The sequence below is a fragment of the Bombyx mandarina genome, chromosome 22 (genome assembly GCF_030267445.1).
Source record: "Bombyx mandarina strain Sakado chromosome 22, ASM3026744v2".
NCBI classification, from domain to species: Eukaryota; Metazoa; Arthropoda; class Insecta; order Lepidoptera; family Bombycidae; genus Bombyx; species Bombyx mandarina.
This window is the reverse complement of record NC_143228.1, coordinates 16,952,131-16,979,937: the sequence shown is the minus strand read 5'-3', so window position 1 is coordinate 16,979,937 and position 27,807 is coordinate 16,952,131. Positions and strand designations below refer to the sequence as shown.

General features: G+C 44.0%; 2 protein-coding genes across 5 annotated transcripts in view; both read left to right on the top strand.

The window, feature by feature from the left end:
• Window positions 1-27,807, top strand: part of LOC114240171 (zonadhesin) — a 138,692-nt gene that overhangs the window by 72,935 nt on the left and 37,950 nt on the right. For both annotated transcript variants that reach the window (XM_089736677.1, XM_089736676.1), the window contains exon 9: window positions 25,073-25,270. In XM_089736677.1, the coding sequence (XP_089592803.1) occupies window positions 25,073-25,270 (198 nt within the window). The remainder of the gene's footprint in view (window positions 1-25,072; window positions 25,271-27,807) is intronic.
• Window positions 1,025-25,009, top strand: LOC149500401 (inducible metalloproteinase inhibitor protein-like). Of its 3 annotated transcripts, none has more exons than XM_089736684.1 (3): window positions 1,025-1,181; window positions 5,398-5,583; window positions 24,651-25,009. In XM_089736684.1, the coding sequence occupies exons 1-3, from the start codon at window positions 1,124-1,126 to the stop codon at window positions 24,755-24,757; spliced, it is 351 nt and encodes a 116-aa protein (XP_089592810.1). In that variant the 5' UTR covers window positions 1,025-1,123; the 3' UTR covers window positions 24,758-25,009. The 3 variants fall into 3 exon arrangements, with proteins under 3 accessions (XP_089592810.1, XP_089592808.1, XP_089592809.1); XM_089736682.1 differs by lacking the exon at window positions 24,651-25,009 and adding an exon at window positions 7,348-7,741 and having other exon boundaries at window positions 1,043-1,181; XM_089736683.1 differs by lacking the exons at window positions 1,025-1,181; window positions 24,651-25,009 and adding exons at window positions 1,379-1,534; window positions 7,348-7,741.

Genomic DNA, 27,807 nt, shown 5'->3' with positions numbered 1-27,807 from the left:
ATTTCTTCAATCCCAGTTATAAAATCCTTATCGTTTAATAACGAAGCCTTAATAAACCTTAATAAAATAAAAACCTGTTTATGATAGTTACATAATTATAGGGTGAACGAGCACACGGCCTATCTGATGTTAAGGGGTTACCAGAGCCCATTGACATCTACAACGTAAACGCCGCCACTCACCTTGAGATATGAATTCTAAAAGGCTTATTACATTTGGCTGAATTTAGTCGACTGAATTCAGGAGCAAATTTAGAAGCTTCTGATTACACTGTTCTAAATTCAGTTACTGAACCAATTGTCAGTTTCAACGCGACGAAGTAGGACGGTCGTGTGCGTAAGAGGATCTACAACGTAAATGCCGCCGCGCCGCTGCTCACCTTGAGATACGAGTTCTAAGGTCTCAGGTTACTATTGTTGATCGAAGGGTCTCAGTATAGAACGGCTGCCCCGCCCTTGAAACCGAAACGCATTACTGCTTCACGGCAGAAATAGGTAGAGTGGTGGTACCTACCCGCGTGGACTCACAAAGACATCCTACCATCAGTATTTACGAAAATTATAATTTTGCGGGTTTAATTTTTATTACACGAGGTTATTCCTTCACCGTATGAAGAAGTAAACCGTGAACATCTGTTAAGTTTGTATTTCATTAGAAAAATTGTTACCTATCTGTGGGATACGATGCGAATGCCCGGGCGTGTTTTCATTCGGGCCACGACGACTTCAAATTAATAAAATAACAATAAGAAATGTTTTCTTCTTTATTCCTGTCGGAGAGCACACTGCTTAAAGCTCACTTAGTGTTATGTAGATATTAGAGCCCGTAGAAGTGACTTATGAAAAAATAGTGATGACCTTCGAAGATAAGAAATACTTAGATGATGATTTACAGAAATTACGGCTTGAACACCGTCACTTACAAACAGATACGACAGTAACTGGTAGGACGGTGGTAGCTGCCCGTATAAAAAAATACATTTAACGCAGAATAGTCAATAAACAGTAACGTCATTCAAACTAAACTATATAGTTTGCAAACTCTGGTAACAACATAAGAAAAAAATATATAAAAGCGAGTAGTAACGCTAGTTTTTGATCAGAATTCAACTTTAGTTCGCAAAATGAAGACGCGAGTTGTGGTTTTATTGTTCTGTTGTGTTTATTATGTGTACAGCTACGGTACGTTCTCATTATTATCTATTCATATTTTATATACATTTTATTTAAATGAATTTATTGTGTACTGCTATTATTGTTTTACATGCAAACATTATTGGCCGGGTGCTTAAATAGCAATATGTATTGCACCCATTTGACTTCGAACGTGACGTGAAATTTTAAATAATATTTTTATTTTTCTATTTAGACTGAAACCGCTTCGTGGCAAACGGGTACACATGCCCTACCATTAAAAGTGCCCTTACGATTACTTTACAATGGAAACGAGCAGGCAGCGCGATATTAATGGCGATACTATTATGGTAGCAGCTACTTAGCTGTGCTCCTGGAATCGCTGACGACCATGAGCGACGGTAACCACTTACCATTAGGCGGACTGTATGCTCGTCTGCCTACAAGGGCAATAAAAAAAAACTTCAGAGGTGTCAAGGGACACCCGGATGGAACGAAGTTCCTTTCGATTAATTAGTGAAGGAATTGTAATTATTTTTTTAAGTTATAATAATAAATTACGGCATTATGAAGAAGAAAAAAACAATACTATGAACTAAATTACTATTGTTGAAACGCTATCTCGAGAAACTGTACTCATTACGCGGACCAATCGGATACGAGCAATGTCACGCGATAAGCGCCTACACGTTGATTGGTCAGAATGACGGAACTAAAAAGTGTCGTGACAACTTTTCGTAAGAATTTTTTCCGTCTAGCCCCCTTTCACAACGCGCGATAAGGAACTTCGTTCCAAAACTTCGTTCCAAAAGAACCTAAAAATAGTCTTGTTAAGAATGCGTTCATTTAACATGTAACGATTGAGGAAAATTATAAAATCTTATTAAGCGGGGTTTTTCTTAGAGTAAGATTTCCTGTTTTTAAAAGCGAAGACTTGGGTACAAGTTTTCCTCGATCTTCAATGAAATAAGTGTATGTATTAGAAATTGAATTTCTAGTCTTCCAAGAATTAATCCATACAATCGTAAACCAAAACTCTTCCTTTGTTCTCCTATCAATGCTGATAGCCTTGAGAGACTATTTCAGCTTCACCCTAACGTGTGCTCACGGGGCTCAAACCGGAGTGTTGCTAACACTGACCCTAGCAAGAGCAGTGCTTCGCAGAATCTACCACCGGATCGGAAACGCGACCCACTGAGAATATCCGTCGAGAAACTCAGTGGGCTGTGTCTGAGGGTTAAGTTGATCGGTTACATTTGCATTTCGTTAAATAAATGTTCTATTGTTGTTACACAGGTGTTTTAAAATGTTTGCACTTCGAAACACACACGTTTTTTATTTTGTTTGGATTAATTTTATGTCCCAACATTGTCACAATTTCTGTTTATACTCGAATTTACAAGAGACATTATGTTTTGCATGATATTAGTTTGCCTCACTTTACAATAGTTTAGAAATACACGATGGTTTTTTTTAGTTTTTCCTCTTTTCGAGAGGGTTTCACGGTTAAACTTTCCTTTTGGGTCCGTCGATTTTTGGGTCGGGGTGGGGGTGGGAGGGTGGGAGGGGGTAAGGGTTTACTCCCCGCACCATTCCCACCCCGCGGAACCCCATGGTTATGAAAATATTCACGGTTAATGTTTTGAGGTTAGAATAGCACTATTTAGTCAACATAGGGTTAAAATTTCAATTATGGTCCATTATTTTTGAATTGTGGAGGGAGGGGTGTAAGGGATTACCACTGCACCATCACCAAGCCGCAGATCCCCATGGCTATGAAGATATCCTTATTTGAATGACTTAACTGTTTATCGATTATTTTGCGTTAAATGTATAATTTTTATTAAGGCATAATTTTCTGTTTGGCTCTTTCATTACGCAAGCAAATGGAATATAGCCCATACAGCCAAATAAAACCTGAAAGGATGATTGGGATATATTATAGCTCAAAACACTGAAAATAGTTGAGAGACTTGTAAGTACTAGTAAATACTTAAATTAAATAAGTACCTATTGTTTTTGCGCGTTTGATTTTTATTATATATTATTTATTTATGCTATTTCGTCATACTTCATCGAAATAACTCATGAACATTTATTAACATAAGAGCTTCTTTCGTTAAAATATTGAAGTCTACTTGCGGGATTTGAACATTGGCACCGGTGTATTAATATCGGTCGATATTCATGGGATGTTATCTTTTAAGCTACGACAACTTCAAAATAGTAAGCGCGGGTTGAACGCATGTTTGTAGATGATTCATGATGCTTGAATCCACGATGTCATCCGAAAAACTGTGCTACATCAAGATGTCTGTGTTTTAAAAACAAAATATTATGTACTTCCAAATGCCATTCGAGCTTACCCTGCAAAAATAAATAGCTATATGGACTGATAAAGTATTATAATATAAAGATTTACTTTTATACTTTGACATTTATAATTACTTAATTATCAGACTGATTACTTGCCAAATGAAAATTTGATTTTATAAGAATAAATATAAGTTGATTTTGTGATACGTTAAAAGTTAATAGATAGTTGATTTTAGAAGTTTTAATTAGTAAGATAATATGAATATATTATTATTATTTTACGGTATGACTGTTACCCGATTGTCTCAATAAGTGTTATAATAAAAAAATATTATTAACAACGTGTTTTATTACAGAAACCATTTACCTTATACATTTCCTAATACGATATTGGAATTATATACAATTCCGAGGAAATTTATACATTTCCTAGGATATCTATGCATTAAATAGTTTTTCAAACAATATTTTATACATTTCCTAAATAGTATCGGAATTGTACACATTTCCTAGGATTTGTATACAATTCCTTGATTTCATACATTTCCGGTAACATATAGATATATACCTAGTCAGGTCATAAGTATTGTCACACGGTAAAAACTTTTCTTTTAGAATGCTGGCCACAAAAAAGTTTATTGAATTAGAATTTCGAATTGTTCATGAAAATAAAAATGTATACTTTTAGAATTTTACTCATTTTTAAATATGGAGTGGACGCTTAAAGAAGACCGTGTTGCAGTTATTGCGTTGCATCGTTGCGGTTACGCGCCAATTCAAATTTTTAACATACTGAAAAATTTGAATAGAACCAAAAGATTCGTTTATCGTACCATCAAACGATACAATGAAGACTCTAGTGTAGATGACAGGTCAAAAAGTGGTCGCCCTCGGTCTGTTTCGTTTGAATGCTCGTCTAATGGACCTGAGACTGAAGAGATGCCGCGCTTTGTTGAAGCGGTACGCGGGATAAAAATATCGGGAAATTCTTTTTTCGGATGAAAAAATTTTTACCGTAGAAGAGAGCTACAACAAACAAAATGATAAGGTGTACGCACACAGTAGTGAAGAAGCGAGCAACCGTAGTCCGCGTGTCCAACGAGGTCATTTTCCATCCTCGCTCATGGTATGGTTGGGAGTTTCTTATTGGGGCTTAACAGAGGTACATTTTTGTGAGAAAGGTGTAAAAGCGAATGCAGTTTTGTATCAAAATACAGTCCTGACGAACCTTGTGGAACCTGTTTCTCATACCATGTTCAATAACAGGCACTGGGTATTCCAACAAGATTCGGCGCCAGCTCATAGAGCGAAGAGCACACGAGACTGGCTGGCGGCGCGTGAAATCGACTTCATCCGGCACGAAGACTGGCCCTCCTCCAGTCCAGCTTTGAATCCGTTAGATTACAAGATATGGCAACACTTGGAGGAAAAGGCGTGCTCAAAGCCTCATCCCAATTTGGAGTCACTCAAGACATCCTTGATTAAGGCAGCCGCCGTTATTGACATGGACCTCGTTCGTGCTGCGATAGACGACTGGCCGCGCAGATTGAAGGCCTGTATTCAAAATCACGGAGGTCATTTTGAATAAACTTTAGTGTCATAAGAATCTATGTTTTGTTAAGTTCATTTTGGTATATGAATGGTTACATAATGAATAAACTTGTTTCAATTATTTTACATTAAACATGTGACAGAATTTATGACCTGACTAGGTACGTATGTATATCAGTCTCTGGTTCCAATATTACAGACAAAATTAGTTTGGGGCCAGACGATATGTATGATTTTTACCCAGTCAGTTACGTGATATTTTTTTTAAATGATTTACTGACATTTTAATATAACTAAAATCAAAGCAGAGCAGGCTTGTGTTCTTTGGTAACAATTAAAATTACACTGTTTTTAACGATTAACTTAGGAATATTATTGAGTTACTTTATTATTTTAGTACCGAGTTGCACACGGCCCCACGAGAAACATGCCTTCGTGATGGATTGTCCGCCCGAACGATCGTGCAAAAACAGAGGGATCAAGTTCAGTTGTCTCGCCGACCAGAAACGTGAACAGAAATGCGTTTGTGACGAAGGTTACGTACGGAACGAAAGTAACGAATGTATAGAAGAGGAAAACTGTGGTATTTATTCCATTAATACTTTTTTTAAGAACCTTTTTTTTATAATTTCAACCAACTTATGTTCGGTCTTCGGCTAAGAGAGCGTGTTTTTATTTTCATCTGAGATCCAAAAAGCGCATGCAATTTTAGGGCGAGATAGTATAACGAAAACTATTTACTTAAAAATTTTTTTTTTGTGTACCGGAATTCAAAATTAAATTTTAAATCAATCCGAGACAGCGAAAGCCATTTTTTTTCTTTCGAAGACATTTAATGAAAGGCATGCTAGGTGCGCTGTCTGGAGAAAAGCTAGATTATTGGGAAACCATGTAGTAAATAGTTTTAGAAAGCTTCGCGCGCTTCAGCAGTTAATCTTAAGCCTTGTTTGGAGGTATGGACATAGGAAAGATGCAATTGCAATCTACCGAGTAGACCGATGGACAGAATGTTTTTTTCAGCTTCGCTAGGAGAGGTGAGCGCGCACGTGCTGTCAGGAGGAAGATCGAATGTCATTAATATTAAGAGGCCCTATCTATCTATCATATATCCCCTATTAAGGAGCATTAAACTCACCTCCATTCTTCCCATTTCTCTTCGTAATCTTTTAAGTTGAAGCCAAATTTGTTAAGAACCTGCTAGTATGGCGTTAGATTTTCGTTCAAATATAGAACTTAAGAAGTTCTTCACAAGCCAAAACTTTTTAATATGTTATAGATTTCGCTGCCACAGCTCTCGCTCCTACTTCGCAGCATATAAGCTAACCACGTATCAATTTTTTTTATTGCCCTTGTAGGCAGACGAGCACACGACCCACCTGATGGTGAGTGGTTACCGTCGCCCATGGACTTCAGCCATGCCAGGGGCAGAGCCAAGCCGCTGCCTACAATCTTTAGTTGGCTCGTTTGTAACATCATGGAATTTGTTACTTTTTATTGTGTGATCCTTAGGTAGGTTTGTTTCCAACAGTTCAGTAAGTTCTGCTAGTTAGATATTCCAAGAAACTAGGAATATTTCCGGCGTGGAAGATGAAACTCCGACACTCAAGAAGATCATAGTGTTCTTTATACGCGTCCTTCAAAATAGTTCAAACAGGTGCAGTGCCTATGATTGTTGTTGGTTTTAGTAAGAACTTCTTTTGTGGAGTTTCATTTCTCTTTTTTTGACAATCCTTTTTGAACTCCACCTACTGACTTTCCGCTTTATACGTATGATTTCCACTACTCTATGATGGCGACCACTTGCCTTTATAAAAGTATAGATAGATAGGTACCTACTTTACGCTGAAACTTGTTTATAAAAATAATTTATTTTTCTACTGCATAAAATACTTCCTCAAAATATCAAGAATAGACATTAATCAACTGAGCCCCACTCACATTGAATATGATCATCATCATGATTCTGCCAGTAATGTTCCTGTTAACGAGGCTTCTTGATATATATAACACGCGGCAGCAACTTGTGATGGCCGCGCGTGTTTTGTTGAATCACGGAGGCTCCTTTGTAATGGATGCGCCAACAAAAATTATGTGAAGCGGGCGCGCGCGATCGCACGGCCGGTCGGTGGCGGAATGGGATGGCGGCGGCGCGCGCGCGTCCCGTAGAGGGGGGGCACCACTTCGTTCGTTAACAGTTCCCTTAGTCAAAAGTTGAATTTTTATGGTGAATTAAAGCAGAGTGTATTTTTTAAGTAAAAATCTTACATGAGCATAATAAACACTTATAATATACATGGATTGACGAAGTTTATTGCACAGTATATAGAATGTTTGTACGTTTTTTTAGATAAGTGCTCGGAACCGAACGAGGAACACACAGATTGCAAGAGAACATGTCCTCCAGAATTGTGCATTTCCATTATTGCGTTGTTCAATTGTAAAGCTGACGAACCATGTGAAGCTGGATGCGCTTGCAAGCCCGGTCACTACAGACAACAGAACAACACGTCGTGCATACCGGCGTGTCAGTGTCAAGAAATGGCGGGAACTACGGAGTGCCGTGCGACTATCGAGCAATGACAAACGCACACGCACAAGGCGCGACCTTACAACGTCAACTTGTTTTTGCCATAGCCAATCAATTTTGTTTCTGCATATTAAAGCAAGAGAATTAAGACATCAAGGTTTTTGCATAATGTATTTTACTTGGTATATAAAGCAAATAAATATCTAAGCGCGTGTGCCTGTGTATCAGTAAAATCCACGCCAATACCGAAACCCCTGTAGATGTCTCAAATATTAAGTGTATAATCTATGGGTACACGCAATTTCACGCAAAGCCTACGGATTTTAAGTTGTATGCAGAAGTAGGTGCAGAAGTAGGTATGAAAGTCTTATCTGGATAAAAATGGCTACAAGCGGGTATTGACTGTTTTCAAGAGACGTGTGGGGAATAAATCAGTTTAAACAAAATTCTATCATTAACAGCTTTATTAATAAATGTCATACATATTATAACAGAACAAAATTAAAAAAAAATCAGTCCTTTTGCTCTGAATATTCCTCAGTATAAGCACAAGGAAGCACTGATAGGTCGGCTTTACAAAGTAAATAATACCCGACAGCTATCTAGGGATAGACAATTATTGAACTGGTGGTAGGACCTCTTCTTATGAGTCCGCGCGGGTAGGTACCACCACCCCGCCTATTTCTGACGTGAAGCAGTTATGCGTTTCGGCTTGAAGGGTGGGGCAGCCATTGTAACTATACCGAGACGTTACAACTTATCGTACAACTCAACGTAACAACTCAAGGTGGGTGGCGCATTTACGTTGTAGATGTCTATGGGCTCCAGTAACCATTTAACACCAGGTGGACTGTGAGCTCGACCACCCATCAAACCAATGAAAAAAAAAAGACAAGTACTCATTACAGAGAAGCTGTTACGCTTAATCTTAACAAACCACTCCAGCACAACAGACTGATCACCCACTGGATCACCCACTCAGTTGACGTCATACTACCAGTATCTACTTCGCCTGTCACCCCTGACGTATGGCTTCACATCTCTAATTACCGCGAGCTTACGTTTTGCCATGACGTTAAGACGAAATGGCTTTTCTGTTTCTTTCAAAATCATTGTAGTTGTTGTTGGAGATGTTTATGTCGAAATTGTATACCGTAAGGATAAGACGCCAAGTGCAATTGTATCTAGCGATGTAAGGCGTTCTAATCCCGCCGGCGGGTACCAATTTTTGTAATGAAATACGTACTTAACAAATGCTCGCAATTAACTTCCACGGTGAAGGAATAACACCGCGTAATAAAAATCAAACCCGCAAAATTATAATTTGCGTAATTACTGGTGGTAGAACCTCTTGTGAGTCCGGTGCTCATTTCTGCCGTGAAGCGGTAATTAATGCGTTTCGGTTTGACGGATGGGGCGGCAGGCGTTGTTGTACTTACTGGACGGCATTTACGTTGTAGATGTCTATGAGCTCCGGTAACCACTTAACACCAGGTGGGCCATGAGTTCGTCCACATATCTAAGCGATAAAAAATGCACGAAAACATTAACATTAATATTAAATTTTATTTTTATGCCATATACACGATTCAGCTAACTAATATATTGTTAACTTAATCACTTTTTGAAATAGCACCGCAGTGCTTTTCGCTGGATTGATGTATATGCGCCATTTTCGGAAGCACTGTTCTAAGGTTACGGCTGTGCTCTGGAGTTTTCTCGCGATTAGGGACTTGTATCTACTCGAGTAGTAAACAGTCGTGTCGTCGGCGAATAAAGCTAACTGGGTCGGCGGCGACCGGGGAATATCGTTGACGAATAAACTAAATAAGAGCGGCGAGAGGACAGATCCTTGCGCAACTCCAGCCGTGAGAGGTCGCGGAGAGGAGAGAGTTTCCTCGACTCGATATCGAAAAGAGCGTTTCGATAAGAAGTCCCGTATGATGAGCACGAGACTCCGGCACGTCCATGTGGAGTAGTTTGAAAATCAAACCGTTGTGCCAGACTTTGTCCAACGCTTTTGCGACGTCGAAGAAGAACGGTTTTGGTCGATTAAGTCCTATCAGAATGTGCTCCATGAGGTGGTGCACCCGCTGTACGCACGAGCGATTTGCGCGGATCCGAATTGTTCATCGATGAGAATACCCCTGGATGAGACGAAGCCTCTGAGACGTTTGTACAGCAGACGCTCATACAGTTTGTCTAGAGACATGTATACAAATTTCGCGCGGATGGGTGGTGAACTCACAGGTTCAACCTGCGAGAATTTGCTAACACTAGTCCTAGCAAGAGCAGTGCTTCGCTGAATCTACTACCGAATCGAAATCGCTAGGTGATGGGGTCCAAGTTCGTCTAGCATAGTAATCGAAAAATGTTTATTTTTCTCTTACTAGGTGTTAAAGGAAAATAAATTGAGGGCTGCTGTAAGTTTGCTGTGCTGAAAGTTTAATATTGGCACATTTTTGTGACATAACTATGGCCAATAAAATGAATTTTTAAATACATATATGCAATAAAAAAGATAAATATAAATATACAAATATTTATATATCGAGGGGTGAAAGGCTATTTGGTTTAGGCGACATTTTTGCAACTTTACAGGGTAGCAATTTAAAGTTTAAAATTTGAAAATATATATCATTCTTCACCTATTACATAGAGACATACAGAGTAAATTTAATTGAAGTTCAATTAAAAACATCGAACTATTGATACTTATACCAAATAAAACGTACAATTACTTACAAAGATAAAAATAGCGTATTAAGCGAAATGTCGCTTAAACAAAATATCCTTTCACCCCTCGATATACTTCCGCGTTTCAGTAAGTTATATTATATAACATAACAATGATTAGCAACAAATTCTCTTCAACTAGTAACGGAGCTCTTGTAGGCCGAACACAGAACCATTTAAACGTTTTAGTATATATTTACCACGACTGTGTGTACTTGCATTGCCTAAAATATTCCGACAGGGAACTCCCCGACTATGACATATCACATCACATAATGCTGACGTGAATCTGTGCTTTTAGGTACCACAAGCACCGGTCACTGTCCTCGCCGAACCCGTCGCTTGCGACGAAGGGCTCGACAAGCGAATACATGTTAGGGCGAAGCTGAAAAAGACTCAAGGCTATCAGCATAGGTAGGAAAAAAATAGCGTGAATCTCGTTAAAACTTGTTTCTCTGTTAGTTGCCGGTGCGTTCTTAAGACATACATTACTTTTTTGTTTGCCTAAAATAAGTTAAGTTTTCTTAAGTTAATCTTTGACGCCTACAACGTTTCAAAGTCGTATACTGAGGCAATTGCGGCAGAAGAACAACGTACAAGTAACATTACACATTGAAACTCAAACATGATTCACACTTCACGCTAGTAAAGTGATCGGAAACTCGGCCAAAGATAGATATGTATCACACAAATGAACAAAATTGACAAAAATACCCTTTTTTAACGCGTATTTTTATAGCCTTGTGTTTAAAAATGTTTAGTCGTCCCTTACAAGGCAAAATAATAAGATATTCCGTGCCTGAACTAAGGATTTCGCGGAAGAGACGTAGCTGAAAAGTCAAAGAGCCTCATGCAGTTCGCCACGGGTTGCCGACCACTGCACTGGCAAACTATTGTCCATAATCTTAATTGATTAATTGGTACTACACAATTAGGGCAGTTAAATAATTCGAGTTTTAAAATGAACATAAAAATCGTATTTTCGGAATTATCGATTAGCGGAATCGCCCGTAAAAAACAAGTTCACGAAAAATACTGCTTAAAAATAATGATAAAATAATCATATAAATAATCATACACGGGTTATTTGAATATCAAACGCGATGTCGTTCAGTTTGTTCATAGTGTTGGCGTTCGTCAACATCACGTACAATGTAAAAGTTGGTTTGATCAATTGTAACGAGCAAATAAATATTTCTATGTTATTTTAACTTGACAAGTTTTATTTACAGCACAGTTCCATATTTTTTCCTACCTAGCTGAGAGCCTTGAGAGGCTATTTCAGTGTAGCCTTAACTAGTAGGTGAGCTCACGGGGCTCAAACCTGACGACGTGGCTAACACGAACCCTAGCAAACGCCGTGTTTCGCAGAATCTACCGTTCCGAGTTTCTGGCCTTCAAGGCCGATCACACCGCGAGCCCTCTCGTGGACTCCGCCGAGCTCGCTGGTCCTGCGTCGCCTGTACCTGCGTGCAAAGCTTTTGCATCGAGCACCGCAGCCTCCGTCGTGCCTGCCGTTTCCGCGTCGCCTATACTGGCGAGTAAAACTGCCGCGTCGTCCGCCGTGGCCACCGTTCCAGCTGCGCGATCATCCGCGGCCTCCGTCGCGCCCTCCAAAACACCTGCTCGTAGGTCACCTGCGCCCGCCTCCTCGTCCTCCGACTCTGACTTGGAGATAGAGGTCGACCTCGCCCCCGCCTTATCGACGGATGGATTCACCCTGGTACAAAAGGGTAAGAAGCGTGCCGCGGAGTCTCGAGCTCCCGCGGCCGCTAAAATTAGCAAAGCCGCGAACGCGTCGCGCCCCCGCCCTCAGACTCCTGTTGCGCCTCCAGCCCGTGCCAATCCGTCACCGCGTCCGGTGGCACAAAATAAAACCCAGACCCATCCCCCGGCAATTCTTCAAGGGAAGGCAGCTTGGGATCGAGTTTCCCTGGCCCTTAAGGCCAAAAATATCAATTTCACGAATGCCCGTAACCTCGCGAACGGCATTCAAATTAATGTTTGAACACCCAACGACCATAGGGCCCTCTCTTCTTACCTCCGTAAGGAGCGTATAAGTTTCCACACGTATACGCTCCAGGAGGAGCGCGAACTCCGTGCCGTCATACATGGCATCCCTAAAGAGTTGGATGCCGAGCTCGTCAAAGCCGACCATCTCGAACAAGGCCTACCGGTTAACTCCGTACACCGCATGCACACAGGCCGCGGAAGGGAGCCATATAACATGGTTCTCGTCGCCCTCCAGCCTACCCCCGAGGGTAAGGAAATATTCAACACCCGAACGGTCTGTAGCCTTTCCGGAATCGCCGTCGAAACCCCACACAAGAAAGGCACACCTAGCCAGTGCCATAACTGCCAATTATACGGGCATTCTTCCCGTAACTATCACGCGCGCCCCCGATGCGTCAAGTGTTTAGGCGATCACGCCACGGCCCTATGCACTCGCGATCAAAAAACCGCGACGGAACCGCCTAGCTGCGTCCTGTGTCGAACACAGGGTCACCCCGCAAATTACCGCGGATGCCTCCGAGCCCCGAAAATAAATCGCCGCGTCGCCGCCAAAACCGCCTCCGAGCTTCCGGACTAGACATCAAGCCTCGGCACCCTCGGTGTCGCAGGCTAAGCTAGCGTTCGTTCCGGCGCCGGTGCCCAGTGTCTCGGCCTGGGCGAAACCGCTACCGTAAACGAATACGGCTACAACTCCCTCCTCCGCGATTCGCCCCGCCCCTGCGACTCGTCCCTCTCCCTTGACTTGCCCTCCGACCGCGTCCAACAATATCGCTTTAGCAATCGACTTCTTTCGACTGAAAGAAGTCGATCGACTGATCAACTTTGAGCGCGTTAACGCTTTGGGCGACGGCATTCGCGCTGCCTCCCCTTTTTTTTTTTTTTTTTTCGGGTAGTGCGCCGAACCTCCTACGAGGTCCCCGCGCAAAAGGGGCGCGCGGGGTATGTGAGACTCAACGATCTGTATGGTGTTGTGAGCAGACCGCGGGCCCAAGGATTTTAGGACCCACCCACTAAACGACTCCCCTGCACTCTTACACCCGACGTCCGATCCCCTCCGAGGTCAGAACCCGGATGAGGTAGGGGGGCTACCGCGGTCAACACTACAACCAGACGGCGCGGCTCACCCCAAGGACGTCCAGCCGACGGAGCCTTCGAGGCGAATCGAAGGCTCTGAAACGTCGGCCGTCTCGGTACGGCAGCCCGTCGGGCCGCCCAGACGGTGCCGCTGGTGTCCCGGAATACCCCGCTGGACCAGAACCAGCCAGCCGGGTCGGGACGCGATACACCGTCGACCGGTCGCTCTATTCACTCCACGGCAGCGCGCTAGAGTGCTGGTAGCGCGCCGCGCGGCCTCTCCCCCTCAGGTCGCCCCTTGACCTTCACCGGGGGGAGGCCGCTACCTACAGGGGCCGGGACGTACGGGCGTATTCCCGCCTCCGGCCCCCGGCTCGACGGCGACGGATCGGTGCGGAAAGGGAAGAGCTCTCCCTCTCTCGCTCCGCCGCCTCCTTCTGCGAGATGGTGGACTCGCAGAAGTCGAGCATCGCCTTCCAGGACGCGTCGCTGCCGAGCATCGTAGCCACGACGCCCGGCAGCGAGAGGTCCTCTCCTATGACCGCGACGAGGGCGGCGCGTTGCTCGTCGAATCCAGAGCAACGCGCCAGCGTGTGTTCCGCTGTGTCTTCCTCGTCGCGGTCCGCGCAGTGGTGGCACTGCGCCGTCGGTTCCCTTCCGCCTATCTTATGCAAGTACCGGCCGAAACATCCGTGGCCGGTAAGCATTTGCGTCAGCCGGAAGGTGAGGCATCCGCGGTCGCGGCCCACCCAGTCCGCGAGAACCGGGCGGACCGCCTCGACGGTACGGAGGCCGGCCGACGGGTCCGCCAAGCGGCGAGACCTCGCCTCCAGTACCGACCGCCGAGATTGGAGCCTCCGTGCTCGAACTACTCCTTCGCCGGGGCGCCCTACCCCCCTAGAGCGAAGGTCGCTACGCCATCGGTAATCGGCAGCGAGCGCCTCCGCCTCCAGGTCCCAAGGTGGCGCCCCGGCGAGCAAGCACGCTGCCTCGAAGGAGACGGTGCGGTATCCTCGGATGGCCCTGACCGCGATCGCGCGCTGCGGACGTCGCAGCGCGGCGACGTTCTTGCGGGTCAGGGCCTGGCACCATACCGGAGCACCGTATAGTGCCATCGACCGCACCACCCCCATGTATAGGCGGCGCGCCGCCTCATCGGGACCCCCAACGTTAGGAAGAAGCCGGCTCGAAGAGCCGGCTGTCGCGATCAGCCGAGGGCCCAATTTCTTAAAGTGAGCGCGGAAGCTCCAACGACCATCCAGTTCGAGGCCGAGGTACCTGAGACCGGTCACCCCGACCCCGATGCGAACGCCTCCGATCACGAGGTGGGCATCCGCAGGCGGCGCCCGTCCCGGCCCGTGAAATAAGAGGGCCTGGGTTTTTTCGAGCGCCACCTCGAGCCCCAACCGTCGGATCCTTGCGACGACGTTTGCCACACCTGCGCAAGCCAGACGGGCAGACTCCCGGTAGTCCCTCCCCGGGGCTACGACCAGCGTGTCGTCAGCATAGCAGACGACACTTAGCCCGGGGAGGGAACCCCACAGGGCGCCCCGCAGGACCCAGTCGTAACCGATGTTCCACAGCAGGGGGCCCAGGACAGACCCCTGCGGAACACCGCGCTCGACGGGGAAGCGGTAGACCGCCCCACCGTGTCCGACGCATACGATCGATCTGTCCTCGAGATAGGAGCCGATCAGCCGGCGGAGGTACGCGGGGACGCCGTGATACTCCAGCGCCCCCGCAATCACCGACCAGGGCAGGGTGTTGAATGCGTTCCTTATGTCCAAGGACACCGCCATTGCCACCCCGCCCCGGGTTACGGCCTCATCAGAGAGGGCACGCACGCGCAAAATCGCGTCGATCGTTGAGCGGCCCTCTCTGAAGCCGTACTGCTCCGCCGAAAGATCGGGACCCATCCGGTCAGGTGCCGGACGATGCGGGCAGCCACGATCCTTTCCAACATTTTGCCCGCCTCGTCCAGCAACACGATGGGGCGATAGCCCGCGGGTGAGTCCGCGGGGCGCCCATCCTTCCTCAACAGGACCAGTCTGCCCGTCTTCCATTTCGACGGGAACCGTCCCGACTCGAGGCACGCTTCAAACAGCCCCCCGAGCCGGTCCCCTAGGGCCTCGAAGGCCAAGTTCCAGACCCGGCCGTGAACGCCGTCAGGGCCGGGGGCCGCGTCCTTCGCTCTCATTTTGGACACGGCCGCATGGATCTCCGCCCCCGTGATAGGGGGAGGGGGCACCTCGGCAGCGGGAACGCTCGGGCAACGCGGTGGCGTGCCCCCCGTGGCCGCGCTGCCTCCCCTGCACAACACTTTATCGCCGTTGTGCAGCAATACGCCAACGTATACGCGTCATTAAATACGTACGTCTTCCCATCACTTCGCCGGTAATCAATGGCGTATATAAGTAGAATAAAGCCCCTATCCGTAACGATAGGATCTTTTAACGCTTACGGTCTCGTAAATCAACTTGATCAGGTTTCTAGCTTTTTGCGTGACCATCAAATTGATATCTTTTTAGTGCAGGAGACCCTACTTAAGCCCGCGCGCCGTGACCCTAAAATCGCGAACTATAACATGGTCAGGAACGACAGGCTCTCTGCTCGTGGTGGTGGTACCGTCATTTACTATAGAAGAGCCCTGCATTGCGTCCTGCTCGATCCTCCCGCACTCGCTAATATCGAAGCATCAGTGTGCCGAATCTCACTGACGGGACACGCGCTGATCGTTATCGCGTCCGTTTATCTTCCACCGGATAAGATCGTTCTAAGCAGTGATATCGAGGCGCTGCTCGGCATGGGGAGCTCTGTCATTCAGGCGAGCGACCTAAATTGTAAACACATCAGGTGGAACTCACACACCACAACCCCGATTGGCAGGCGGCTTGACGCGTTAATCGATGATCTCGCCTTCGATATCGTCGCTCCGCTAACCCCGACTCACTACCCGCTAAATATCGCGCATCGCCCGAGTATACTCGAGATAGCGTTATTAAAAAACGTAACTCTGCGCTTACACTCGATCGAAGTAGTTTCAGAGTTAGATTCAGACCACCGTCCCGTCGTTATGAAGCTCGGTCGCGCTCCCGATTCCGTTCCCGTCACGAGGACTGTGGTGGATTGGCACACGCTGGGCATTAGCCTGGCTGAATCTGATCCAACATCGCTCCCGTTTAGCCCGGACTCTACCCCGTCTCCTCAGGATGCCGCTGAAGCCATAGACATCTTAACGTCACACATCACCTCGACATTAGATGGGTCATCGAAGCAAGTTGTAGCGGAGGACTTCCTTTACCGCTTCAAATTGCCCGACGATATAAGGGAACTCCTTAGAGCTAAGAACGCCTCGATCCGTGGGTTCGATAGATATCCTACCGCAGAAAATCGTATTCGAATGCGTGCCCTACAACGCGACGTAAAGTCTCGCATCGCCGAAGTCCGAGATGCCAGATGGTCTGATTTCTTAGAAGGACTCGCGCCCTCTCAAAGGTCTTACCACCGCTTAGCTCGTACTCTCAAATCGGATACGGTAGTAACTATGCCCCCCCTCGTAGGCCACTTAGGCCGACTCGTGGCGTTCGATGAAGACGAAAAAGCAGAGCTGCTGGCCGATACATTGCAAGCCCAGTGCATGCCCAGCATTCAATCCGCGGACCATGTTCATGTAGAATTAGTAGACAGTGAGGTAGAACGCAGAGCCTCCTTGCCACCCTCGGACGCGTTACCACCCCAATGGAAGTTAAAGACCTGATCAAAGACCTACGTCCTCGCAAGGTTCCCGGTTCCGACGGTATATCTAATCGCGTTATTAAACTTTTACCCGTCCAACTCATCGTGATGTTGGCATCTATTTTCAATGCCGCCATGGCTAACTGTATCTTTCCCACAGTGTGGAAAGAAGCGGACGTTATCGGCACACACAAACCCGGTAAACCAAAAAATAATCCGACGAGCTACCACCCGATTAGCCTCCTCATGTCTCTAGACAAACCGTATGAGCTCTACAAACGCCTCAGAGACTTCGTCTCATCCAAGGCCATTCTCATCGATGAACAATTCGGATTCCGTACAAATCACTCATGCGTTCAACTGGTGCACTGCCTCACGGAGCACATTCTATTCAATATGGGCGTGCCGGATAGTCTCGTGCTCATCATACGGGACTTCTTGTCGAACCGCTCTTTTCGATATCGAGTCGAGGGAACCCGCTCCTCCCCGTGACCTTTCATAGCTGGAGTCCCGCAAGGCTCTGTCCTCTCACCCCTCCTATTTGGCTTATTCGTCAACGATATTCCCCGGTCGCCGCCGACCCAGTTAGCTTTATTCGTCGACGACACGACTGTTTACTATTCGAGTAGAAACAAGTCCCTAATCGCGAGAAAACTCCAGAGCGCAGCCGTAACCTTAGAACAGTGCTTCCGAAAATGGCGCATAAACTTCAACCTAGCGAAAAGTACTGCGGTGCTATTTCAGAGGGGAAGCTTCACACGGATTTCCTCCCGGATTAGGAGGTGGAAGCTCACACCCCCTATTACTCTTTTTAGACAACCTATACCCTGGGTCAGGAAGGTCAAGTACCTGGGCGTTACCCTGGATGCATCGATGACATCCCGCCCGCATATAAAATCAGTCCGTGACCGTGCCGCGTTTATTCTTAACGGCCGTTTAACGGCCGTCTGGTGTAGTGGTAAGTGACATGGTCACTACACAAGGGGGTCGCGGGTTCGAATCCCGCCAAGGGAAGATATTTGTATGATAAATATAAATGTCTTTTCCAGGGTTATGGATGTATATTAAATACACCTAGTGTATAATAAAAATCTTACATTTATATCCGTTATCTGGTACCTGTAACACAAGTTGTGACACGTGATTGTTAGTAAATATTTATTTATTTATTTATTTTCGGTAGACTCGACCCCATGATCCGTAAGCGGAGTAAAATGTCCCTTCGGAACAAGGTGACACTTCACAAAACTTGCATAAGGCCCGTCATGACTTACGCGAGTGTGGTGTTCGCTCACGCGGCCTGTACACACATAGACACCCTCCAATCTCTACAATCCCGCTTTTGCAGGTTAGCCGTCGGAGCTCCGTGGTTCGTGAGGAACGTTGACCTACACGACGACCTGGGCCTCGAATCTATCCAGAAATACATGAAGTCAGCGTCGGAACGGTACTTCGATAAGGCTATGCGTCATGATAATCGCCTTATCGTTGCCGCCGCTGACTACTCCCCGAATCCTGATCACGCAGGAGCCAGTCACCGTCGACGCCCTAGACACGTCCTTACGGATCCATCAGATCCAATAACCTTTGCATTAGAGGCCTTCAGCTCTGACACTAAGAGCAGGCTTAGGGACCTCGGTAACTGTACTCGTCGAACTCGACAAAGAGTTCGCCGTGCAATCTAACCCATGAATCAGCTCGCTGAGTTTCTCGCCGGATCTTCTCAGCGGGTCGCGATTCCGATCCGGCGGGAGATTCTTTTTTTTTTTTCAGTCCTAGTACAGTGTGGCCCAATAATGTGCTCAGAGAAGGACGGTCCTATGTACTGCCCATCGGTGTACCAAGAGTCCTGCAAAGCCGGATGCGTGTGTGAAGAGGGATAATCTGAAAGACGATAGCGGTAAATGTGTCGCCTGAGAAAATTGCCCAAATTGTAAGTATAGGTACTTACAAGGTACATTCAATAAGTGATCTGTTTGATATAGCCAGAGTTCAGTAGGATTTTAATGACAGAAGTTTGATCTACTGTTATACGAGTCTGAGACCTCAGGCCTCCTCGGCATACTACATAAAATATAGTATGCCGAGAACATATAGTATACTGAGAAGAAGTATGTAGGTATATTATAGTTACTTTCCATGCGTCTAGGAGTTACGAGTTATTTAAACGACTACCTTATTCCGAAACTCTTTACTCCTGTTTTATGTATAGGTGGTACCTAGTCCATTATGGTCATAGGTCAGTGGACCCTAGCGGCACATTTTGCATTCTTACTTATTTATCTAACTCCCATTTTTCGAAACCCAATCTTGTGGTATAATAGATTTAGCAAAATATTGCTCTCTCTAGGATAAATGTTAAAAAGTCCTCCCAGGTTGAGCCCATGGCTGAGCCTTTGCTCGCCCACCTGTCTCGGAAACTGGAAAGGCCCCTGGACCACCAGTAACCCTTCAATCTTAAAAAAAACTTTACACACCACACTATTGAGTGTTGGAAGTTTCTGTGAAAAGAGAAAAATCGAACCATTCGTAACCACAGAAATCTGTATATTTCTTTTGATTTCCTTATTTAGATGTCTGTTACATCGATTCGCTAAAAAAAAAAAGGCCACAACACAATGCTTATAAAAATATAATCTATGTATAGCCAATAATTCAAACTGTTCAAATGTAGCAAATCGAACTAACAACTAATTTCATCTGTTTTGTCTGTTGATACCGGTCAGGATATTAGAGCGAAGATATAAAATTATTATGTTGTCGGCTCTAAAGGCGCGTGCACATTTTCAATTTAATCGGACGTGTTTCCGAGCACTATGACATATCCTTCTTCAAACGAGGCTTGTGGAGAGTAATAAGCGGTAGGCAGCGGTTTGGCTCTGCCCCTGGCATTGCTGAAGTCCATGGGCGACGATAACCACTCACTTTCAGGTGGGCCGTATGCCCGTCTGCCTACAAGGGCAATAAAAAAAAACCTCTTGAAGTTGGTAAAATAAACTCAAATTTGGATTTGGAATTGAATGAAATTAAAATACACGCTATGCTTACCTGCCCGTCAGTTTGTTCAGATTAATTCCTGATACGACTAATAGTATTTAGAGGGTGCTTTTGTCGGCAAAGAAAGAAGTTCTCAATACACTACTCGTCATTTCGAAAACGCTTAGTGCGTGAAAACCAAATACTGATAGTATTAAATTTTAATTTCATTTGGGAATATGGATTAAAAAAAAAAAACATTAACTATGTTGTACATCAAAAATACGAAGTTTTACATCCGTTTTTTAAATTGCAAATTGCGCGTCTCACCGCGGGGCACATCTAGTATCTTAATAAACATTGGTTTGTAGCACGTTCGTCATCACTCATTACAGACAGGCATAAAAAAAATTTTTAAAAAAAAGAGACACTTTGAACTTTCGTTTCACGGAATCAACAAAAAAACAAGTTCACGGAAAATAAATAGTGATAAAAACGGCTTATAAATAGTGATAAAAACAAACACACGGTTTATTTGAATATCAGCCGCGATGTCGTTTAATTGGATCGTAGTGTTAGCGTTCGTCAACATCATCGTCCTCTGTACAGGTGATTGAATCAGTTTTTTTCTCTTAAAACAAACATTCTTGTTGCATTTCAGCTTTTTTTTTTTTTTTTCCACAGGAGAAAATCGCCGGATTCCCACCCGCGCGGCAGGTGGGGTATGTGGGAGTTGAACCTCACTAAAAACTCCTGCCGCTCACAACCGGCGCCCTACCTCGGACCGGGCCGGAGCCCAGTCGGGGCTATTGAAACAGCGGGACAGGGTTGACGCAGAGCACATTACATCCATCCCACCGTCCCACGGACGCCGGACCGGTGGCCGCCAGCGACACGACCACCGGTTCCCTCGTTCAGCGGGCCGAGAGCCCGCTTTGATGGCGCCGCGTTACACCTTCCCCCAGAGCGGTCGGGGGAACGCGGTCTACCATCACCCGGCTTCCTATTGCGGGTGAGCGTGCAGAGCACGCCACCCCACGTCTGGGTCCCTCCCCGCACAAAACGGGTGGGACCCCTAGCTCTTAGGGGGCCAGGTCACGGATACGACCCCGGTCCCGACCCTCTGCTCGGCGGCGGCGGGTTTCTGCGTAGTGAGGAGAGCTTTCCCTCACTCGCCCCGCCGGTTGCATTTCAGCTTAGACCAGTTTTGTTCTAAGCATTTCGAGTATTTCGGTGTTTGAAGTAACGTTTTTCCGTAATTTTTAGTTTAGTTTTTCCGATAAACTATCATCCGACAAAAATTGCGATCTGAGATAATGTCCCTTGTAGGTACTATAGTCTCTTATACATAGGCGGCACTGAAAATTTCGGGAATTAACGAAGTGACACAACATTACTATTTAAAAATGTATTTATTGCTTTTCGAAGTATTCTCCGCGAAATTTGACACATTTTTCCATACGATGGAACCAATCATTGAAGCAACCATTCCATTCGGAAGTTGGGGTCTCCAAAATGGCCGTTTTGTAGGCGTCCACAGCTTCTTCAGGTGATGAAAATCTCTGTCCACGCAATTTATTCTTTATTTTAGGGAAAGTATAGAAATCATTAGGGCTTAGGTCGGGGCTGTACGGCGGATGGTCTAATAATTCTATGTTTTCTTGCTCCTTCAGGTGATGAAAATCTCTGTCCACGCAATTTATTCTTTATTTTAGGGAAAGTATAGAAATCATTAGGGCTTAGGTCGGGGCTGTACGGCGGATGGTCTAATAATTCTATGTTTTCTTGCTCTAAAAACTCTTATGTTCTGTGGGCGGTGTGAGAACTCGCATTGTCGTGATGGAGGATGATGCGGCGGTTGCAGTTCTCTTTACGGAGTTCAGAAACGACCTGTGGCAAACAAATGCTAGCATACCATTCTACATTAACCGTTCTTTGTCCCTCAAGAGGAATAGTCGTAGCATGGCCGGTTTTGGAGACAAACGTGGCCACCATTTTTTTTGCAACACTCCGTGAACGACCAATTTTTGTTGGCTTTAACTCATTTTCGAACACCCAAACTCGTGACTGGTTTTTTGTTTCGGGTTCGTACGCGTATATCCAGGATTCGTCACCTGATACAATGTTGTATACAGCATTTGAGGATCCTGCGTGGAATCTTTCGAGAGTTCTGATGCACCAAGTAACGCGAGCCGCTTTTTGCTCTTCACAGAGCGAATGCGGTATCCATCGGGAAAACAACTTTTTTACACCTAATTGTTCATGCAAGATTATTTGTATTTGACTCATGCCAATGTCTAAAGTTGCCTGAATTTCGCGGTATGTCACATGTCGATCTTCCTCAATCAGCTTACGCACAGCATCAACGTTTTCTTGGGTGACTGCGGTTTTTGGACGACCTTGACGGGGATCATCACTGAGCTTGACACGTCCACGTTGAAACTCAGCAAACCAGCGATAAATTGTGGTTTTGGATGGGGCTTCATCACCAAATGCAGAAATTATCTGGTCAACACACTGTTTTTGTGTTAAACCACTTCGAAAGTCATAATAAATTATCGCTCTTGAATTTTCTCGAGTCAATTCCATTTTCTCAACGACTAAACAAGTTTGACAAAACCTCGTGACAAGACCGAGAATCTTTTTTTAAATAAATAAATGGTACCTATTCGATTTTTAAAACCAAGGAGTTTTCAATTAAAAAGATTTTAATATGACAGGAACAGTGGAAATATTCCATTCCCGATACTTTTAGTGCAGCCCTCGTACTATCTACTCTGTGTAATGGAGGTCATAAGCTTGAAAAAAAAAAGCAATCGGAAGTGAATGTGTGGAAGTGACTTGTTTAGATTCTCCTTGAGTGTAGCGTAAAATAATGCTATATTTGAATGACCACTGTTGATAGTTTAATAGCTCATGGACATCGGCAATTGCATTAGCTTTTTCGAGTCTCTAGCTACCGATAGAGACTCCACAAGAAGGAAAACGCATAGCGCTGTGGAATTATCGAGTAGAGAAATGATTTATGTAAAAAGCTGCCAAATTTAAATGACTACATTATCAAGTTGCTTGCCTTAGAAACTTAATTGTTTCGGTACTTGTGTACGATCACGACTGTATCACAAATATTAAATCTATTAGCATCTCGCTCGCTCTTCATCTATCAATAACCTCAAGGTCTAGCGAAGTGTCTCGGTTCTGACGTCATCTCGGATCCTCCCGATCCACTAACGGTGCTTTTAGGTACTTCAAGCACCGGTCACCGTTCTCGTCGAACCCGTCGCTTGACACAGCCCACTGAGCTTCTCGCCGGATCTTCTTATTTTGTCGCGTTTCCGATCCGGCGGTAGATTCTGCGAAGCACGGCTCTTGCTAGGGATCGTGTTAGCATCGTCGTCAGGTTTGAAAAAAAAAAAGTCTCGGTACAAATAATCTGAATATTTGATGATTATGTTCCCAAATAATGTGTTATTTTTTTCTTTTTGTTCGCTCGCTTTTTTTAATGCACGCCCAATTTTTTAACGTGACGTAAAGTTACACTTTAAAAAAAACCGCCGATGCGTTGACTGTGTGGTAGTTGAACCGACTAAATCTATAGCAAAGCCAGGTGACGCGATTCGCACGAAGCTCATGTCTCCCCACCACCCTGTCCCTACTAGGCATGGCAGCGAAGACCGCCGGTTCGGCGTCTGTCGGGACTAGGGCAAGGGGATATCCAAAGCACGTCTAGACGGCTCATTCCCTCGCAATATCCCGCTGGATCAGAATCAGCATGGGTCGGGATCTGAGGTCATGTCTCTCGGATGCTCTTCGGCAAGACACTTGTATAGCAATTAGCAGCTTATACGCCGTCTTCTTTGCCGTACTTGAATGAAAAATTGTATGGATAAATTTTGGAAACGTGGCTAAAGATCATATAAAGCTCGAGCTTGCACTAAAGATCATCCTAATCTACTTAAAACAAGTCGCTATTTCTGATTAAAAACAATATATGTATTTTAATATACTTTTATTAAACGAGCAGTTAGGTGTACCTACATCATCAGTTATTATGTAATTTTAAAAACATGTTGTGAGCCATAGCCATTCATTATCTGTATATAATATGCCAAAGGTCACGAATGTCATCACAACACAACGCTACCGCCGCTATGTAAGAAATGATGTACTCCTAATCCGCACGTGAAATATTAATCAACTTAATGTTTGTAGGTATAATGTAAATAACAAATTGGCCCTTTCACACGATTTTATTAGCTTGACCTATATTTTCTACCACCAATATATCCACGTAACGGAATCTTTCAACGTAATTTTCACCAAAATGGAGGCGTCCCTATTCGGACTATAAAATTTGGCCCTGTATCAAAGACTCGTTAAAATACATTATTTTTATTACTATGCTCTGGATTTTTTTCTGTAGGTATTATGTAGGTACATACTTATTATTGAAATAAATAGGCAAGCAAGCTCTTAATATTTAGGCGATTATGAAATCCACAGATATCAATCACAACAGTTATGATGCCACCACCTCGTCTCGTGAAAATAATCAGAAGTAAATTTCTCAATGAATTTAAAAATTTCAGCTACTTGTCCAGAAAACGAAGAACGCTCCTGCCTTCAAAGTTTATGCAGGCCGACAAGTTTTATTATGTATCCAATGTGTTACGCAATTTCCTCGACGTGGGCCTAATAAAATCATACAACAGAACCGTACCGCGATTCAATCTATATCTATACTAATATATAAATCTACAGTGGTTTTTGCGGATGTTCCGTTATAACTACTGAACCATGCATCCGGTTGACTTGAAACTTGGTGTCCATGTACAGACTATACACCACAGCTATAATGCTGCCACTCCTACCACACCGAATTACATAGTAGGATCGATTGGAATAATAGCTATTCTTTCATTTAATTTGAAACTCGTCTATAGTAGGTATAGGTTAACGCGTACCACACGTTTCCTTAAAGGTAAATCTGGTCAAATTTGCAAAATTTCAGCTGACCTCTGCTCTGAAAATGAAATATATGTGAACTGTGTCCAAGCACAGTGCAGCCCAATAACGTGCTCAAAGAAGGACGGTCCTAGGATCTGCCCATTGGTGGAGGAAAAGTCCTGCAAAGCCGGATGCGTGTGTAAAGAGGGATATCTGAAAGACGATAGCGGTAAATGTGTCGCCCGAGAAAGCTGCCCAAATTGTAAGTACCTCCGTTCGTTCAGTTGACGTGTTTTTTTACACCTTGGGTTACATTATTGGAGTTTTAGTAAGAATCCCTATTTTTTTTTTCAAAAAAGATTATAGCCTATGTCACTCGGGAATAGTGTAGCTTCCAAACAGAGAAAGAATTTTTCAAATCGGTTCAGTAGTTTCGGAGCCTATTCAATACAAACAAACAAACAAATCTTTCCTCTTTATAATATTAGTATAGATGATAGTAGTTTTTCTCCCAAAAAAATAGTAAGCTGTGGTGTATACACAGCTATAATGCTGCCACTCCTACCACACCGAATTACATAGTAGGATCGATTGGAATAATAGCTATTCTTTCATTTAATTTGAAACTCGTCTATAGTAGGTATAGGTTAACGCGTCCCACACGTTTCCTTAAAGGTAAATCTGGTCAAATTTGCAAAATTTCAGCTGACCTCTGCTCTGAAAATGAAATATACGTGAAATGTGTCCAAGCACAGTGCGGCCCAAAGACGTGCTCAGAGAAGGACTTACTAAGTTGATTTTGTGATACGTTAAAAGTTAATAGATAGTTGATTTTAGAAGTTTTAATTAGTAAGATAATATGAATATATTATTATTATTTTACGGTATGACTGTTACCCGATTGTCTCAATAAGTGTTATAATAAAAAAATATTATTAACAACGTGTTTTATTACAGAAACCATTTACCTTATACATTTCCTAATACGATATTGGAATTATATACAATTCCGAGGAAATTTATACATTTCCTAGGATATCTATGCATTAAATAGTTTTTCAAACAATATTTTATACCTTTCCTAAATAGTATCGGAATTGTACACATTTCCTAGGATTTGTATACAATTCCTTGATTTCATACATTTCCGGTAACATATAGATATATACCTAGTCAGGTCATAAGTATTGTCACACGGTAAAAACTTTTCTTTTAGAATGCTGGCCACAAAAAAGTTTATTGAATTAGAATTTCGAATTGTTCATGAAAATAAAAATGTATACTTTTAGAATTTTACTCATTTTTAAATATGGAGTGGACGCTTAAAGAAGACCGTGTTGCAGTTATTGCGTTGCATCGTTGCGGTTACGCGCCAATTCAAATTTTTAACATACTGAAAAATTTGAATAGAACCAAAAGATTCGTTTATCGTACCATCAAACGATACAATGAAGACTCTAGTGTAGATGACAGGTCAAAAAGTGGTCGCCCTCGGTCTGTTTCGTTTGAATGCTCGTCTAATGGACCTGAGACTGAAGAGATGCCGCGCTTTGTTGAAGCGGTACGCGGGATAAAAATATCGGGAAATTCTTTTTTCGGATGAAAAAATTTTTACCGTAGAAGAGAGCTACAACAAACAAAATGATAAGGTGTACGCACACAGTAGTGAAGAAGCGAGCAACCGTAGTCCGCGTGTCCAACGAGGTCATTTTCCATCCTCGCTCATGGTATGGTTGGGAGTTTCTTATTGGGGCTTAACAGAGGTACATTTTTGTGAGAAAGGTGTAAAAGCGAATGCAGTTTTGTATCAAAATACAGTCCTGACGAACCTTGTGGAACCTGTTTCTCATACCATGTTCAATAACAGGCACTGGGTATTCCAACAAGATTCGGCGCCAGCTCATAGAGCGAAGAGCACACGAGACTGGCTGGCGGCGCGTGAAATCGACTTCATCCGGCACGAAGACTGGCCCTCCTCCAGTCCAGCTTTGAATCCGTTAGATTACAAGATATGGCAACACTTGGAGGAAAAGGCGTGCTCAAAGCCTCATCCCAATTTGGAGTCACTCAAGACATCCTTGATTAAGGCAGCCGCCGTTATTGACATGGACCTCGTTCGTGCTGCGATAGACGACTGGCCGCGCAGATTGAAGGCCTGTATTCAAAATCACGGAGGTCATTTTGAATAAACTTTAGTGTCATAAGAATCTATGTTTTGTTAAGTTCATTTTGGTATATGAATGGTTACATAATGAATAAACTTGTTTCAATTATTTTACATTAAACATGTGACAGAATTTATGACCTGACTAGGTACGTATGTATATCAGTCTCTGGTTCCAATATTACAGACAAAATTAGTTTGGGGCCAGACGATATGTATGATTTTTACCCAGTCAGTTACGTGATATTTTTTTTAAATGATTTACTGACATTTTAATATAACAAAAATCAAAGCAGAGCAGAGCAGGCTTGTGTTCTTTGGTAACAATTAAAATTACACTGTTTTTAACGATTAACTTAGGAATATTATTGAGTTACTTTATTATTATAGTACCGAGTTGCACACGGCCCCACGAGAAACTTGCCTTCGTGATGGATTGTCCGCCCGAACGATCGTGCAAAAACAGAGGGATCAAGTTCAGTTGTCTCGCCGACCAGAAACGTGAACAGAAATGCGTTTGTGACGAAGGTTACGTACGGAACGAAAGTAACGAATGTATAGAAGAGGAAAACTGTGGTATTTATTCCATTATTACTTTTTTTAAGAACCTTTTTTTATAATTTCAGCCAACTTAT